This window comes from Rutilus rutilus, assembly GCF_951802725.1.
Source record: "Rutilus rutilus genome assembly, chromosome: 25".
Taxonomy (NCBI): Eukaryota; Metazoa; Chordata; class Actinopteri; order Cypriniformes; family Leuciscidae; genus Rutilus; species Rutilus rutilus.
The window spans coordinates 7,663,668-7,678,306 of NC_140229.1; the positions used below are offsets into that span (position 1 = coordinate 7,663,668).

General features: G+C 36.5%; 1 protein-coding gene across 1 annotated transcript; it reads left to right on the plus strand.

The window, feature by feature from the left end:
* The first annotated feature begins 1,325 nt into the window (after nt 1-1,325).
* igsf5a (immunoglobulin superfamily, member 5a) lies at nt 1,326-10,226 on the plus strand. The gene is made up of 8 exons (XM_084399678.1): nt 1,326-1,397; nt 2,321-2,632; nt 6,978-7,268; nt 7,586-7,699; nt 7,920-7,947; nt 8,086-8,174; nt 8,624-8,670; nt 9,689-10,226. The coding sequence occupies exons 1-8, from the start codon at nt 1,355-1,357 to the stop codon at nt 9,746-9,748; spliced, it is 984 nt and encodes a 327-aa protein (XP_084255804.1). The 5' UTR covers nt 1,326-1,354; the 3' UTR covers nt 9,749-10,226.
* Nucleotides 10,227-14,639: the final 4,413 nt, after the last annotated feature.

Below are 14,639 nucleotides of genomic sequence, written 5' to 3' on the forward strand. Positions count from 1 at the left end.
ATCATAATAAATGTATGTGTCTCAACTTTGTACATTCTTCTATAGGGTTTGGTTTGTTTTAATCCCTGTGATGGAGTATCTGGTTGGACAACAAAGTCTAAGTTAGTTGATTTATTGTCATTTGCAGGTGTTTGTCTGTAGCAGGTCAAGAAACCATATACAGCGTTCCCTGGAGCCAAAGGGCATAGTTTTATGTATAAGCATAATATGTGTGTCATGCCTGACTACGTCATTTCTACCTGTTTGCATATGTTCTTCTAAACAAGCAGCTGATCCCCAGGTAACTAAACAAACATAATTGCTCAATACCCTGAGACTTCCTGGTTTCCTCAATGTCTTTTTTGTCTTTAGGTATGTGAACATCACCTGTAGGAGCTTTGCACAGACAGTGATGGAGATACAATAAATAAATCTGCTGAGCGGCAGGAATGACTGCTGTTGTTGACACTGTAAACTCGTTTTTTCTTCAGTGAAACTGGGTGTGTCTGTTTCAGAGGATTTAAATCAACTGCGTTCAAACACAGCGTTACATGAACCCAAACAGATGGGTCATGGGCTCATGCACCCCAAAGGTAATCTTTCTGGTAGACAGACCACCTTCTTTGACATGTCAACGTGACTTCAAATCCTCACGAGATCTGCAGACATATGCAAAGCAGACAGGCTTGTTGGGTTTCCCTGCATGGAGATGTAATAGAGGCTTTAATGACATGACGGGCTGGACTTTGGCCTTTCTGTAGGCTGACAGTGATCTAACGAAGGATCGTTTCTCTATTTTACTGGATTAATCCCTGATTCATTCCATGGAATCTTTTTGAGGTATATTGTTGTTGTTGTTGTTCAAGATATTGAAGTTCTTACTATAGAATAACTTGTAAGTTCAGTGAAAGGAGCATGTGGTTTGACATCTGTCATATCTGTTCTAGGGTGTGTACTGAACAAATTATGTAAAAGACAAAATGTACTCATGTGCAATAGCACATAAATATGTATGTATGTATTAAGGGAATAATTATTTGATGATGTATATTGTGATATATAAATTAATAAAGATCATTTTGGGTAATATTAGTAATGTTTTGAGCAGAAAAGCTTAATAGATTGAATGACTGGAATATCTGGAAACTTGTGACAAATTTGTGTTTCTGTTTACCTAATAATACAATAAGATATTTTCACACAATGTTCATGACAAAGACACACCTAAACAAAAGCAAATGTGAAATCCCTGACGCTTGAATGCAATCAAATGAATGTACTAACGATTTCAGGGTTGTGTCCCAACAGTCGGCCTGCCTGTTTACTATGATGTGCATTTATTTTAGGATGCTGTTGTGACGATAACTAAGGAAATATGGATGTTTTTAGACTGGGTCTTTTTCTTCTGATCACCATGGGTGAGTTTTCATATTCACAACTTCTTAATCAGTATTTTTGTCCTTTTTTCCAGTAAAAATATTTTTTTCTTTAAAACAAGATACATTTGCGTTTTTTTTTTTTTTTTACTCACTAGTAAATTATTTTTGTGTAAACCAAAAATGTATTCTAAAATTATATTATCTTGTTATGTTGGACAATTTTGCTTCTTAAGTACAATTTATTTCATTTATACTGATACTGATGAAGAAAACCCACATCCCTACAGAGGTTAACTGGTTTGGAGAATGAAAGGATGGATGATTAAGAAAAAGAGTATTTGTAATTGTGCTTTACAGACTTACAAAGTCAATGAAATTAGTGCAATCTTACAAAGTAATCGACATGGGAATGCAGACCAGGGCAAGTTGTCACACTTTCAGTCAATATTTTTTACGGTGGGTTTATATTTGATTTGGTCACACTATATGAAAACTGCCATTAAAAAGCTACATTTATTATTTTTTGTAATTGTAATTATTAAATTGTGTGAACTGAAAACATTTAAAACAACCTGTCATTTAAGAAAATTACAAAAATATGATGACAAATTTTTGTTCGAAAATGAAATTTCACAAAAACTCAAAGTTTTGACACACTCAAAACCCACAAATTTGTGTAATTCATTTTTTGACATTTTACTACATTTTTAGTCAGGGATGGCCCTTGACAACTATCCCTGGTCTAGTTTTGCTTAGCTCTTTGTTAATGCACTTTTGTTTCATTTCAAAAGAGGAAAAACCAGGAGAAGGTCTAATATAATTACCTATAATGCTTATTTACTAGAAAAAAATGATTTATGATAAGAAAACCCACCAAGAAAACATGTTTTGCATAACTGGATCTAAATACCAACTCTTTGGAAGTGTTTTGAATTATTTGATTCTTGTCAAATTCCCTACAGGAGTGTCTGCTGAGGTGCAGCTCCAGCCTCTAAATGCAGCAGTGCTTCGTGGTTCCAAGGCTCGGTTCAACTGCAGCACAACTCTGACCTCGTCTGTCATGACCTGGACAGTCAACGGACTCTTGGTTGTCACCATTATAGAAGCATCTGGAGTGCTGAACAGCACAGACCGCTTCTCTGCCACAAATTTCACGACGCCTGGAAATTACAAATGGGAGTTTATAATTAGCAACGTGCAGAGAAACGATGCTGGTGAAGTCACCTGTCAGGTTTTGGGTGGAGAGCGTCAGATGGCCACACTGTCTGTACAAGGTGAGCTATTGTGAATCACTTCACCTGATCCATGCCACTATGATACACCTTAAACAAATGACGTATGGAGTATGTTTGGAGTATAGAAAATGTTTTGAGGATAGAGATATGAAAAGTGAAATATGAGAGCATGAGATGAGAGCAAGTGTTAAAAATAATGCATATATATACACTCACCTAAAGGATTATTAGGAACACCTGTTCAATTTCTCATTAATGCAATTATCTAATCAACCAATCACATGGCAGTTGCTTCAATGCATTTAGGGGTGTGGTCCTGGTCAAGACAATCTCCTGAACTCTAAACTGAATGTCAGAATGGGAACGAAAGGTGATTTAAGCAATTTTGAGCGTGGCATGGTTGTTGGTGCCAGACGGGCCGGTCTGAGTATTTCACAATCTGCTCAGTTACTGGGATTTTCACGCACAACCATTTCTAGGGTTTACAAAGAATGGTGTGAAAAGGGAAAAACATCCAGTATGCGGCAGTCCTGTGGGCGAAAATGCCTTGTTGATGCTAGAGGTCAGAGGAGAATGAGCCGACTGATTCAAGCTGAAAGAAGAGCAACTTTGACTGAAATAACCACTCGTTACAACCGAGGTATGCAGCAAAGCATTTGTGAAGCCACAACACGCACAACCTTGAGGCGGATGGGCTACAACAGCAGAAGACCCCACCGGGTACCACTCATCTCCACTACAAATAGGAAAAAGAGGCTACAATTTGCATGAGCTCACCAAAATTGGACAGTTGAAGACTGGAAAAATGTTGCCTGGTCTGATGAGTCTCGATTTCTGTTGAGACATTCAGATGGTAGAGTCAGAATTTGGCGTAAACAGAATGAGAACATGGATCCATCATGCCTTGTTACCACTGTGCAGGCTGCTGGTGGTGGTGTAATGGTGTGGGGGATGTTTTCTTGGCACACTTTAGGCCCCTTAGTGCCAATTGGGCATCGTTTAAATGCCACGGCCTACCTGAGCATTGTTTCTGACCATGTCCATCCCTTTATGACCACCATGTACCCATCCTCTGATGGCTACTTCCAGCAGGATAATGCACCATGTCACAAAGCTCGAATCATTTCAAATTGGTTTCTTGAACATGACAATGAGTTCACTGTACTAAAATGGCCCCCACAGTCACCAGATCTCAACCCAATAGAGCATCTTTGGGATGTGGTGGAACGGGAGCTTCATGCCCTGGATGTGCATCCCACAAATCTCCATCAACTGCAAGATGCTATCCTATCAATATGGGCCAACATTTCTAAAGGATGCTTTCAGCACCTTGTTGAATCAATGCCACGTAGAATTAAGGCAGTTCTGAAGGCGAAAGGGGGTCAAACACAGTATTAGTATGGTGTTCCTAATAATCCTTTAGGTGAGTGTATATGTGTGTATAGAAATTAAAACTTATAAACTTAAAACAAATAAAATACTGCTTAATAAAATCAACTTTCTATTCATCAAAGAATCCTGAAAAATGTTTCAAGGTTTCTAGTTGTAGCACAACTGTTTTCAACTGTTGATAATAAAAACAATGATTTCTGAAGGATCATGTGACACTGAAGACTGGAGTAATGATGCTGAAAGTTCAGCTTTGCCATCACACAAGTAAATTTATTCACATGGGTACGGCTGAATCTTTTTGTACTGTCTGTACGATCCAGGCCTTTCCAGTCTTTTTAAAAACATTAAACAAGGATCCAAATAAACAGTTTAAAGCAGACAAACACAAATGCATGATTTGATCTCTCTTTAGATTTTTAATGAGTGCTATTTTACTCTCATTTCCAATGTGTTGTTTATTCTTGGATTGCATTTTGCACAGATTGCCTTTGGCTTTACAGATTTGATAGGAGTCAGTTTATTAAAGCTCTCCGTGTCCAAACTACTGCTTCTCTTGCCTTAATGATTTTTGTCATTGGTTTGAATGTATACACTCCACAACAGCGCCTTACCTTCTTGCTTAAAGCTTCATCTTTGAGCTTAAGTGAGTTCCAGCCCCTACATCCATATGCTGATATTTTTTTACAACCTTTAACCATTACTCAGCAATTGTGTGCATGACAGAGCGTAAAATGCAGCCTGAACATTCTCAGAGACTCTCTCCTTAAATATATCTTCACTAACTATTGCCCTCATCAGCACTTAATTAACCCTTGTGGACCAAAACACATCCATCAACCAAATAACAGGAGTAATTGTTTCTCCTAAACAACAATGACCAAACTAAGACTATAGGAATTTCACTTAACAAGGTCCCAAACTGTTCTCAGATTTGCCAAGACATAGTCAAAGATCGCAATAGAAACTCAAATATAATCCTAATGATATTCATTATTACAATTATAATATATTAAGTTATATTTCAATATTACTCTATAGTCTATACAAATGGAAAAATTAGTTAACACTTTGGTTTAGGGTCCAATTCTCACTATTTGCTTATTACTAAGATATTGGTTGTTTATTAGTACTTATTCTGTATGACCATATTCTACATTCCTATATACCCAACACCTAAATGTAACAACTACCTTACTAACTATTAATAAGCAGTAATTAGGAGTTTACTGAGGCAAAAGTCATAGTTAATAGTTAGTTAATAGTGAGAATTGAACCCTAAACTAAAGTGTGATTCATGCCAGCTAACAGGAAACGTTTTCAGAACATTCAGTCAAGGTTTGAATGAACGTTCTTGCAGTAAAGGTAATAGAATAAAATGTTCATTCAAAGTTATTTGGTCTTTAATAAAGTTCCTGAAACATTAGCACAAAAACTTTATTTATAAATTGTTCATGGAACCTTTTTCCTGAAAAGTTTTAGTTGGATGTACGATTAACTATAAAAAAAAGAAAAGAAAAAAAGTTGAAATGCAGAATTATAAACAAGAATGTTCCCTTATTGTTTGCATAACAAAGATAAAACATTTTAAAACTTTTAATTATACTGGACATTTTAAATGTTCAGAGAACATTCAGAAATAACGTTTTCATAACTTAAAGGAGAACTCCGGTCAATTTTAACATTGAGCTCATTTTTTTGTACATTTGGAGTGCTGTCAGTACAGAGAACAACGACAAAAATCGATGTTGCCTACACCGTGTTATCCTCTTTTTAAAATTTGCACCCTGTTGACTTCAATGGGGCAAGTTTTAAACCTGCTTTTAGCCTCTTAACATCCTTGATGTGTCATTACAAGTGCACAGGTCATGTGAGTGATTCCTTCTGAGTGAACGCGGGTGAATCTGACTGCAGTAGATGTGAAAGAAATATATATAAAATGATGTTTATTCAGCCAGCGCACATACCTGTATTTACATCCTGTTTTCGGTCGAAGTCCACAGTAATCGATTGTCGAGTTCACGCGCATAGGTTTAGTACCTATGATCACGCGCGTGAATTTGACAATCGATTACTCAGAAGGAATCACTCACATGACCTGTGCACTTGTAATGACACATCAAGGATGTTAAGAGGCTAAAGCAGGTTTAAAACTTGCCCCATTGAAGTCAACGGGGTGCAAATTTTAAAACGAGGATAACACTTTGTAGGCAACACCGATTTTTGTTGTTGTTCTCTGTATTGACAGCACTCCAAATGTACCAAAAAATGTTATACATATTTTTGTTAGTTGGGTCCTTACAATGATTCATATTAACAAAACTAAGAACTCCAATAAGTCTCCTGAGCAATGAAAGAGTAACCTTTGAGCAATAAAATGTTCCTCAACTGCAAAATAAACGACCCGTTTGAGGAACCTTGTGTTTCTTGTTCATTCTTTTTCTTTTTTTTTGCATGTTCTTGTCAGATGCAAGATCAATGTTTTATTCAAATTTGAAGACTTTCATATTAATATTTTTTTTCATAATAAGTCTTATGTTGTTATTTTTTACATGTATCAGAGCTTTCAGAATCAGACATTTCAACTTTTCAAAGCATCAACAGAAAAGCCAAAATAGGGAAATTTTGAGTTTGGCGAGCACGTATATAACTTCTTCATTCTTGAGTGCATTATTATAAGTGAATGTTTTGCCTTACAAGATCTGTCAGTGCTTTTATGGTGGACCACAGAAAGTACAAAGTGCAGCACAAGGCAAAACAAATCCGAGATGTTATCAGCTACACACCTGTGAGTCACTCTCTACACCTGTCCTGCTGTCCCGTGGGAAATTATCCGATTACATCTCAAAGTGCAGATAATCAATAATAATCTACTTAATTAAAGTGGACCATGTTTCAAGACATGCTGAACCGTCACTAAAGCAAACTCACAAATCCATAGTGATTAGGGCAGAGTGTGTGTTTGAAGAGATAATTCTGCTCTGTTCTTCTCCAGAACGTGGCAGCGTCGAGATCGTAGGTGGAAACCAGACTAAAACGGAAGGAGCTCAGGCGGAGTTCCAGTGCCGGGCCGTGGGCTGGTTTCCTGAACCCAGCATGTCCTGGTCTGTTAATGGAGTGGAAACATCCTGCAACAGAAGCTCTGTGTCACAGGGAAGTCTGTTTAACTCCAGCTGCACGTTGACGGTCACCGCCATCAAAACTTCTTCTGTTCAGTGTCTGGTCACGGTCCCTGCCCTTAACACACCGGAAAGCAACACTGTCTTTCTGACCGTCAATAAGAACAGTAGGCCTACGTTTTTTGTGTGTGTGTGTGTGTGTGTGTGTTTTTTTTTTTTTTACGAGTCATCAACAAATATATTAGATCATAAATTCTAGTAAACGGGGTTTGATTCCATGTTGTTTTTACAACCACAAATCAGAACAGTTACTTGCAGGAACAGCTAGAGGGCACTGCAAACACCAATCCAGCCACATGCAGTTTAGTATTGTAATCAGAGCTAATTGCAATGATAACTTGCAATTGAATGAGTGCTGTTTGACGCTTTAAAATGACGGTTGATGCATGATTCTCTTATCTCTCTCTCTCTTTTTTTTAAACAGCTAAAAGAGACCAGACAGTGTTGATCGCTGTCACTGTTGCCTTCAGTGCTGCTGCTCTTTTGTTTCTAATCATCTTTGGAATTGTTTTCTTCTGCCTTAGAAGAAGAAAGAAAAGTGAGTGTTTGTGGGGATGGAGTGGACCACAATTTCCATACTATAGCCATACTATATAGTGAGCCAGATTTGTTCCATTAGTGCATCCCAATTCATAAAGTGTCAGAGTGTGTTGTTGTGGTAAGCTAACTGGAACATATAACTAGTCAAACAACATATCTTGTTTATGTAATTCTGATCTTAATCTGGTATCAACTCATTTATTTCTTCTTTTCTGCAGAATCAAGCTACCAAGAGGAGATCAGGAGGTGAGAAATTAGCTTCAGTGTGTCTTTTGGATTTAGGAGTGATTGAAAATACAAAATAATGTGAAATTGAGCGATCATTGCTTTTAAAATCTTTATTGTTGTAAGTGGCTTGCTAACAGGTCTGAAATCCCATTTCAGGGCACAAGTCCAGTCCCAGAATAGGACGCCTGCCACACAAAATGTGCGAGGACGGGACAACCAAGGATATGATACAGATGATCATAATGGTGTGTATGCATAAACAAACACGCACTATCATCCCATATGTGCACATACTGGTTTGACCTAAATTATGTTGAACCAAAGTCTTTGTGGTGTATTCAGGTTTCACCTGAATTCATGTGTGTGTATATATATATATATAGCAGATCAGCCCAGAATATGATGCACTAAACATTAGTACTTATACTGACTTTGTAAAAATAACTGGCGAGCAATGGAGGAAAGCCTTTGTTTTGCTCTCCAGGTGGGTGTCCTATAAGGGTATGACATCACATGGAAACTATGAATAAGTGATTATTGCATTCAAAATCTGTTACAAAAACCTGACAAGAAGCCTCATTTTATTACTTTATTTCATTGTCATATATTTTAATGTGAGGATTCAGGAAAGTATAAATGAACTATAAACCATCATGTTAAATAGAATATAAATCTTTGCTTCTTTTTATTGCAGGATCCGATGGCGGAGTCTGGTTTACAAACTTTTCTAACGATCATCAGGTGATGCCTCAGATCAAGCTCAAAGTCAACATGAAACCAAAACTTCACCTATTTACTTCCTTAACATATTCCTGATCTTGTTTTAAATGATTAATCAATTCTTATTCTAAAGAAACATTATTCCAAAGAAAAAGCTAAGTGCCCCTATTATGCTTTTTCGGATATTACCTTTCACGCAGTGTGTAATATAGCTGTTTGTGAATGTAAAAGGTCTGCAAAGTTTCAAGGATCATAATGAACAACATTTTTAGTTATCTCTCAAAAGAAAGAACTGATTCTGCCTGAAACGAGTTGTCCGTAATTCCAGTCTCACTTCCTGCACAATCCTACGTAGGTTTGTAACAAATTTGCATGATGCCAGCCTATGATCTTCATTGGCTGCCTGTGAACGTCTACTTTCACCCGCGCTCAAACTCTGTAGTTGTAGCTGAGGCCTGGAAGAGTTTGGTTCATGTTGTCGACATGTCGAGAAGATGTTGTTTTCTGTGCTGTGACTCCACTTTGCAAGCACTTCAAATGGTTGAGGACTCGGGATCGAATTGATATGGTGAAACTGACACCATCGTTAGAAGAAGGTCTCGAGCTGAAATTCAGATATGGGAATGGGTGTTTTGTTTTCGACACGCGCTGCGGTAGACCAGTATTTGCAGACTGGGCCATCTGACCAATCAGAGTAGAGTCTCGGAAAGGCGGGGTTTAGAGAGACTGAATCTTTTATCAAACCATTTAAGACATTAAGAAACGAAGTGATGCTAGAATGTAGATTATAAGAAAAAAAAATTATCCAGAGCTCCAAAACAAATTTTAGTACCTTTAAAATAGCATAATTGGGGCACTGTAATAATCTTTCATAAAAAATGTAACAGTTAAAATAGTAATGTGAAATATGTGAAATATTCCATATTATGGAAGTAAAATGGGTTGTGAGTGTCTTTCATGTTGACTTCAATATTTCCATGCACTTCACTAGCATGATTAGTCAAGAATCCATATATGATACAAATCTATGGTTTTTCAGATTCTTGATGACTTTTTTGAAGATGGTCCCAGGAAGCACAGACACATGACCATCGTCTAGAGACTGTTGGAATTCACAGACAGCAGGTGTTCTGGCTTTCTTCTCTCTTGTGCATAAAATCCTCATTTTAGGTTTAATTACAGAAGAAAGAAAGCTTGAGCGACTTCATATCAGCACCTGCACTGGATTATTTATTGGAACACAGAAGCATTTTCTCTGTGATCTCAGACTTTTGGACTCCACTGAATACTGTATATTTTTTTACCAACAGTGTATATTGGACATAATGAGCTCACATTTTTCCATATTTAACAGATAACATGATCGAAATTAGGGTGGTTGAGGGGTTAAAATCCACCGGCGTCTGTTTAGTCATATGAACAAAGTAGATCAGATTTTGTGTTGATTCATTGTATATCCTTGCATGTGCATCATGCATGCATCAGATGCTTGCATTTCCACAGCAGGTTTGTTTGAATCATCCATTGAACATCCTGTTTTCTCCAGAATTATAAAATCATCAGCATAATGGCACAGCACTCCCCGTGAGAGATTTGCTTCCTGTTTTTATAGCTGCTTACAATACACCAAAGATTTTTTCATGTGAAGTGTTTAGAGAGGACCATCTTATGTGACACATCATGCTTCACGGAGCATGATGCAGTTAAACAATTAATCTAAACCACTGATCTTTAACTCCCCACAGGGGGAAAACTGCTTAAACTGCTCAATTACATTATTTATACAGTGAAGTGTCATGAAACGGATTGGAAATATGGCACTTCATAATATATCACTTCATAATAAAAAATTCAGATTAAATTTACTAAGACCTTATTTTCTCTTATCTGCACCTTTCCCCACATTTCTACAGCACTAAAATCCATGATTTATATATTTATATGATTTATACATAAAATGGTTTATAAGGATTTGAAACAACTCTGTTGTAGATATAACCTAGATATAATTAATGTGCGGCAAAATTGCTTTCACAAATGGACATTTTACAAACTTATTTGTCTTACCTTGTTTTTGCCATTTGTTTTTAGCTTAAATCTCACAAAATGTAATTCATTTGTTTAAAACGCAAAATGAATTTAACTCAATTATTAACTAATTCAAGATATGTCCTTTAATATCTCACACAGGTTTTATTTTTGCCTCTCAGGATGTTTGGATATTTTATTCTGGAAATAAAGACAAAATCCTGAAAATTATATTTAACTAATTATTTTTGTCTGATAGACACCATATTTATGTGAACATGATTCTTTTGTATTCAGCAATGAACATATTTCTGTAAAATTATTTTTATTAATTTGTCAAATCTTTATGTGTGTGTGTACATATATATATATATATATATACATAAACATTGTTTGGTCCCCATGAGGAAAACAGCTTATAAATCATGTTAAATTATGTTTTTTGAAAAGTGCAGAAAGTTTTCTGTGAGGGTTAGGGGATAGAATAGTTTGTACAGAACAAAAATCATGTCTATGCAAAGTCCCCGTAAAATATTAAATGTCTTTCGAGGAAATTTTAAAAATGCCTATTTCGGGCATCGTAGACCAAGTTCGTAAACCTAATTTTGTTTAAAGGGGGAAGCATTAAATCTCAAAAACTGCAAGCCGAACTCACAATTAAATAACATATTTCAAATCAGCAACAAAAATCTGACATGAATTGTCACATAAATGCAGTTTTTTAATTATAGAATATTGATTGAAATACTGAAAATCTGAATATTTTTATAAAACATGGCCATTTATTTTTATTTAAAGGGCTTATGTCTGCTATTGTAGGCTCATTTTGTAAATGTAAGCAACTAATAAACATGCTCGGCCAGATTCGGCTCGAAGTTGTGCGTCTTCGAATGCGGAGCCGTGCGCGCTGTTACAAAAAAAAGAAAAAAGAAAAAAAAAGCCGTGCACACCGCCAAGCGAAATGGGGCCTTGAGCACCCAACGCGCTCGACCGCCCACTTTCAATGACGTAATTTTTGCCGCGCGCACCTTCGCGCTCGTGCGGACGCGGCGATTAAGTATAAACCTAGCTGTATCCGAGCGCTCTGCAGTCACTGTGTGAATATTAGCCCTCTTTCATCTTTTCCCTAAAAAAATAATGAATGTTCATAAATAAATAAATAAGGTTGGCTTAATGGCCAGCTGTAGGCTGGCATCTATCCCCCTGTGGCTTGTTAGCAGTGGAGTCTTCCTCTTCCTCACGCCTCACTCCACCCAGATCTGAGCTGGCCGAGCAGCTGATATTCTCCCACTCATTACAACCACACCAAAGTCACTTCCTGTTATGTAACCGTGTACCTCCAAGACACAGATATGGAGAATCAACAGTTTTATTCTAATGTGAAGGAAAATATGGAGAACCCTGTGGTGATGCCCTATATAGTGATGGTATCAGCTGGTAATTTCAAAGAATACCACCATGCTTTGATATATACTGTACCATGGTACTGAAAGATTACAGCATGGCCTTTGCATGGTACTCCAAGGTATTTTAAATATCAATAGCTATTTTAATATCATGTTATTCTGATATAGGCTACACCATTTAATGATTACCACACATATAATGTATTTATGGTTCTTTAAGTAAAAAGAATAAAAGTGAAAGAATAAGATGGCATTTTACTTGTAAAAAACGTGGTAAATATCTTACAATGGCATGACAATGGCTACATTTACTTTGACATACTGTACCATGGCACTGAATGATTACCAGTAAAGAGGTATTTGCATGGTCCAAGGTATTTTAAATATTATAGCTACGTATATCTATTTTAATATCATGGCATTTTGATATACACCATGGTAAATTGGTAATAATTAATATACAGTAATGTATTTATATAGCATGGCATTTATATGCACTTAAAGTAAAAAGAATGTAAGTAAAAGAACAAGATGGCAATTTACATGTGAAAAACACATCTGAAATATAATGGCAAGACCAGGTTTGCATTTAAAAACATTTGACATATATATATATATAAAATGATGAATGATTACCATTTTTCAAAGAATACCATATGCCCATGCTACATTTTAAAAAAGACCACAGTATGAGCATAATACAATGTCCAAATGTCCAGTGTTTGGTATGTTTTTATTAGTGAAACATTTGATAGATTACTGGATTAAATTATTGATAAGTTCAAACGAACTGGCATCTCATGCATTAAGAAAAAAATGCGCATTATTTTTTGTCTTACTGTAATTTATTTGTATGGCAATGGATTAAAATAACTGTATGACATCATCTTGCTCAGTCCTAAAACAGTCGAACCCTGATCTCTTAAAGAACATGGACTTTCAAAGTTACTGTTATGAAATCTTCCGAGAGTGAGCATGTAAAGATCTTGGCCCACTATTAACAACTTCTCAGATTCTTAATTCAGTTGGTTCGACTGACTGTCTTCTCAATGAAGCAAATGATGTGAGAACCGTAAAGGTCAGCCAGACTCCACAGTTTATTTGTCCACACAATCCAGAGGGATCTTTTGCTAAAGGCACTCTGGGAGTTAATGAACCGCCGTTGTGTTTCGGAAAAACCAGGCAGAAATACAGGAACCTCTAAAACTGATGGTCTTGCCAAGGTACAGCTTGGTCTCGGGCAAAATTTAGGAGCTAATGACTGGAAAGGAATTATTATCACCTTTGCTCACAAACCTTGCTTTTAAAGCTTTATCACTTTCTCACAATAAAACCTCCAGAGAGTATAGCAAAACTGGCTGTTCTAGCCTTACAAGCCGAAGAAAATGTTTCTTTTGTGGTTGCATGCTGCATACTCCCTTGAGACTCATTTCTGTCTGCAGATTATCTTGTACTAGCAGGCCAATGCAGAGGAATTCATTAGCAAAATTGTGCCAATGACAGATTCTTCATATTATGCCACGAGGTTAAATGCTGAGCTCAGATATTGCTTTATGGGGTTGAAATTTGACCCACAATGGTGGGCTGCTGTCCGAACAATCACTAATGTGCCCTAAAGCCCAGCCAATCCATTTCTATAAGCTCTAAAAGGGGGCAAAATAATGTTAAGTGTATTTAGATTTGATATATAACCAAAATTAATTTATTAAATTAACTAGGTAAATTTCAGCTTTTACATTAGTGGCTCTGTTGCAGTAAAGACTACAACAATGAAATCTCATTGGTCTGTTTGCAGTTTCGTGCAGTGCAGCATTCGCATTAAACTCTATGGATTAATCAATAGTCCAAAAAGCATATACAGTACAGGCACACTGTATTCAAGATCTTTCTCTCCTCAGTACTAGATTCATGTACACAACTTCACCATTTCAGCCATCAATAATTTGCATCATTAATTAGGCCAATTAAAAATGTATTGTATATGATTCCATGAAGTTAATTGGAGCGAGGAGCAAGCTCTTCCAACGGAATGTTCAAGTTTTCCAGGAGGCCAGTAATAATTCAGTGTCAGAGAGCCATTTACTTCAAATGAGTCCACTATGAATTCATTACGGCACACAGCTAATGAAAGTCAAAGAGAGGAGTGGTGTGGTGAAGTGTGGTGTGGTGGGGTCACTGTAAAGTCTTCATTGAATATTTATAATCAGTATTCATTATAAAGTTTAATAATAACTTAAAAAGAGTGGTGTTTGTCAATGTAAGGTTTTTGATTTGCTGCCAATGATTTTATCATTTATCAGCTGGAAAAGGATGCTCTTAAAAGTGATTCTAAAGGTATTGTTTGGACTTTTCCTGGATGGTGTGGATGAGTCTAAATGATAGTGTAAAAAATATTTTACTGCATGGCGACAGCCCGAAAACTTCTTCATGCTATTCCAAATGAGGTTGTGCGTTCAGTAGTAATGTCAAACCTTTTTCTCCCTGCAATTCCAAGTTTATATCTCACAATTCTGAAAAAAAAAAGTCAAAAGATATAAACTTGCAATTTGAAAAAAA

Coding starts and splice junctions, on each gene's coding strand:
- igsf5a (XM_084399678.1), top strand. CDS start 1,355: ATGGATGTTTTTAGACTGGGTCTTTTTCTTCTGATCACCATGG. Junction 7,700..7,919: donor CCTTAGAAGAAGAAAGAAAA/GTGAGTGTTTGT, acceptor TCTTTTCTGCAG/AATCAAGCTACCAAGAGGAG. Junction 8,175..8,623: donor TGATACAGATGATCATAATG/GTGTGTATGCAT, acceptor TTTTTATTGCAG/GATCCGATGGCGGAGTCTGG.